At 39.3% G+C, this 4,212-nt stretch overlaps 1 protein-coding gene across 1 annotated transcript; it reads right to left on the reverse strand.

The window, feature by feature from the left end:
- Positions 1 to 814: 814 nt before the first annotated feature.
- On the reverse strand, positions 815 to 3,622 carry LOC132644137 (disease resistance protein RPM1-like). The gene is made up of 2 exons (XM_060360714.1): positions 3,369 to 3,622; positions 815 to 3,248 (listed from the first exon to the last, which is right to left on the reverse strand). The coding sequence occupies exons 1-2, from the start codon at positions 3,620 to 3,622 to the stop codon at positions 815 to 817; spliced, it is 2,688 nt and encodes an 895-aa protein (XP_060216697.1).
- Positions 3,623 to 4,212: the final 590 nt, after the last annotated feature.

The following is a 4,212-nucleotide window of genomic DNA, read 5'->3' on the forward strand; positions in this document are numbered from 1 at the left end:
CTAAAAGTAAGTGTTGAAACAAAGTGCTACTGGATTAGAAGTTCACTTTGCTTTTCCATTTTATCATAGCAGCCTTGGAAGATAAAACGCCAAAAGAAATATTTGTATGCATAGTAGTGTAAAATTTGAACCCAAGTGAAAAGACTCTCAGTTTGTCAAGTTTATAATTACAGATAATACCACTAAAAATCAGAAATGTTATTAAGACTGAATAATTAAGTGGCTCCAATTTGATCCAAACAACTTAAATATGCATGAGTTAAAAGGAGGTAAAGATACTTATCCGAACCCGGTGTTTTTTTATCTATTGTTACATCAAGGTTTTGGGTATACTGATACTATTTGAAAAAAAAAAAAGGAAATATTTTTCGTTTGATTTAACTATGCATAGATGAAAAAGTGCAAAACGAGAACTCATACAAACAGAGGTTGCAAAATTGCACCAGATTAGTATGGCAGCATAATGCAACTCTGAGAACCCACAAACTCCTCGAAACAAATAACTGAAAGTTGCACTAGACAGTATGTTCACTTTTTCTATGTAAAGACAACATAACAAATTTATATACACAACTTATTACAACAGGAAAAGTAAAGTGCTTTCAATTATCAACTCTGATGAAACATCATAGAAAGCTTATGTACACAGAAACTGGAAGGAGACTGAGAAGTAGTAGTTCCACGTCCTTCAAGCGAACAAATAAATCTAGAGAGAATTTCGCCTTCCATATGTCCTAGTGACAGCTCCAGAATGACCAGAAACCTGATTGTTGCACTTCGCCTTTAGTGAGTGTACCATCCAACAACCGTCCCTTCAATACGTATAATATACTTCAGGGATATGTGAAATTTTCCAAGAATCGGCACCTAGTTTGTCTGGACGCAATGTCATGATAAATTCATCAGGCATGTCAAAGAATTCAAGAACCTTCAGATTAAGGAGGCACTCGATTCCCGTTGGCATGCTTTCCAGCAAAGCACATCTCTGGATAACCAGCTTCTCAAGATTTGGTATTGCACCCTCCCCGATTGTCACCCGTCTTAGTCCTTCCAACTTGTCCAAATTTAACAGCTTAAGCCTTTGAAATTTCTCTTGCTCAAAGTACAGATCCTCTCCAGTGTATCCCACAAGAAATTCAAGATGGACAAGATTGGGAAAATCTTGGAGATATTTGAGTGGGTCTTCTGTTAAACGAATCCACCTGAAGTAAATTTTGACCAAGGAATTAAGATCTAGCATCCACTCGGGAAACTTAACAATGCGTCCTGTCAAATACAGGCGCTGAAGAAGAGGTGGAGGAGAAGACATGCAAGAAAGATCAAGAATCTCATGCTCTTCCGCCGATTTAAGATTTAAAGAGTGAAGCTTGCAGAGCCTTTCAATTGATGAGCACACAATCCTCCCATCTTCTTTTCGCAACTTCAGAATACAAAGTCGTCTCAGTTCACTCAACATCCCTACTTCTCTGAGTATGCCACTGCCAGGGGTTGCCTCAATATAAACTAGTTTCTGCAAGGCTCTCAAAGCTCCAATTCCTCTGAAAGCCTTAAAACCTGGTGAACAATTGTAAGGAAGATACGAATAGGATACATGGCTATAGACTAAAAGGTGACGGAGATTTTCAAGTTTTAAAATCTCCACAGGCAACTCAGTGACATATGTTTGCTTAAGGTCTAATATTTCTAGCTGTTTGAGCCTTTCAAGGGATCTTGGAAGTTTTTTCACAATGGTATTCCTCAAGCTTAGATACCTTAAGTGAAACAATTCGAAAACCGTCACTGGAATCATTTCTAGAGGAGATCCTCTCAAATCTAAAACTTTGAGCATCCTGGAGCTACCAAGCACTTGACTTATGCAAGACAAGGACTGTGAATCTGCTATACCAAATGTAAGCAAAGAGCGGAGTTTAGTGGCTGACCTTTTCACTTGTAGGTTCCCCAATGTGCCATGGATTGACAGGCACCGAGGTTTTTCAGGCCACAATACATTCTGCTCATCAGTAGTTGTAGTAAAGTTGTCATCTCTTGATTTTGAAAGAATAAGCTCACGATATAGGTCATGAATCCGTCCCAATTTCAAGCTACCGTCGTCATTGTACTGAACTGGATGGATCAAGCTTCTGTTGATGAGTTCATTCAGATAGCTTTCTGCAACGTCTTCAACTACCCTCCCCTCTTTTAGTTTCACAAACCTTTCTATTATCCACCGGTAGATCAGTGTATTGCGCTCAATTAGATGATTCTCGGGATAAATGCTCAAATACAAGAAACATGGTTTAAGATAGTAGGGGAGATCATTGAAACTTAGTAACAACACGATTCTCATACTATCAAATTTGTCATTGCTATCCAGTTCAGGGCCAAGGCTGTGATTAAGCATTCCCCATTCCCTAATATTAGTCATGTTCTTTGTAGCCAAAACCCCACCAACAGCCACAATAGCCAGCGGCAATCCACCACATTTCTTTAAGATGTTCCTAGAAATGTTCTCCAAGTTTGAAGGGCATGAATTACCTTGAAATGCCTTTTGACAGAAAAGAATCCAAGATTCTTCTGCAGACAATGTCTTCAACTCATAAACATAGCCATTGGTCTCTATGCTAGAAAAGGAAGCTACATTGAAAAGACGTGTTGTGAGGATAACACGACTTCCACTATTTACATCAGGCAAAGCATATCTGATAGCATCCCAAGCTTGAATGGTCCAGACATCATCAAAAACTAGCAAATACATTCTCGATTGCAGGAATACTTTTGCTATTGCTTTTAGTCTATTACTGTTCATGGTGCTTAGTCCTTCAGGTGCTGGCTGTTTCACTTCCTCGTAGAGCTGTTGAATCATGTCTTTCAAAACCTCCTCAACCTTGAAGGACTGTGAAACTGTTATCCAAGCAAGGCTATTGAAGTTTTTCTTGACTGCTGCATCCTCATACACTTTCTTAACCAGGGTGGTCTTTCCTGAACCTCCCATTCCTACCACCGAAACCACTTTAAGTCTGGGATCATCCTCCACGAGCCAACCGATTAGCTGTTGTCTGGGATTTTCAATGCCCACGAGCTCAGCTTCTTCTAGCAATAATGCATCACCTCTACGATCATTTACAGTATCGTAGGCACGGTTAGAACTTAAACCTTGCTCCGGGACATAAAATTTGTAATGGTACCTCTGATGGCCCTTTGCAATATTGCAGAGTCTTGATCTGATGGCTTTGATTTCAAAGACAAGTTTATGATGGAATTTGATGTTTCTGATTGAGAAAACTAATTTAGCAATCAGACAACAAGATCTACGGAAGTGATGATCATATGAAAAGAGCTTGGACTGATCAAGAACATCCTAAATGTCATTGGCGACATCTCTCACTTGCCTAACCCAGACTTTGACCTCTGCATCTCCGTCCTCTAAAGCATCAGCCACACCAAGAAAGGCTATCATTCTCTCCAATTCATCTTTGATATACTGGATATCGTGCTTGACTCCCCGAAGCAGTGTTGCTTCTTCTGCTAATAAGTTTGTGATTTTGTTAAGTACAAAAACGACAACACAGTCTGCCATCTCCACCTGATCTTCGCAAGTGTCTATGCTCATTTGCTTTTGTAATAAAATTAAGAACAGCCCCATCTTCCTGGTAATTCTTTTGAAGAGGCAAGAATCAAAACCAAACAAGTCAAGCTAGGAATATTTTATATTGTGGTCCCCTGTTTAGGCACTTTGTTAGTCACTGAAGCTGGACTTCTTTATGCATTAGGCAAAGGCACACACGCTTCTCCTTGGAAATTACGTGGACGTTGACCATACCAGACTAGAAATTTCAGAACAATTACGCCGAAAGTTTTACCAAATACAGCAAAGTTAAATTAAAAGGAACTTCGCTAGAAACTTTCGAAGTTCTCAATTTCTAAACTTACTCAGGCTTTATTCTGCTTGATCTATCCAAAAGGACTGAGAATGATCATGGTTTGACTTGGTGAAACAAAAGGTAAAGTCCCAAGTCAGGTTATAGTGGAGAAATAAGAAAGGTACAAAGTTTAAGAGGAAGACTTACACTTGGTTTGACTGAGACTGCTCTCTTGGTTACTGAAAACTACAACAGGGAGAAGAAATACCAGATAATGATGTTATTCTTCAAGTTTGCCTTTTCTACTTTGTGTTTGAAATCCTATCCTAGGTATGTGGCTCCAAAGGTCACCTTGTTTGGTGCTTCTACCAGT

This window comes from Lycium barbarum, chromosome 6 (genome assembly GCF_019175385.1).
Source record: "Lycium barbarum isolate Lr01 chromosome 6, ASM1917538v2, whole genome shotgun sequence".
Lineage (NCBI taxonomy): Eukaryota > Viridiplantae > Streptophyta > Magnoliopsida > Solanales > Solanaceae > Lycium > Lycium barbarum.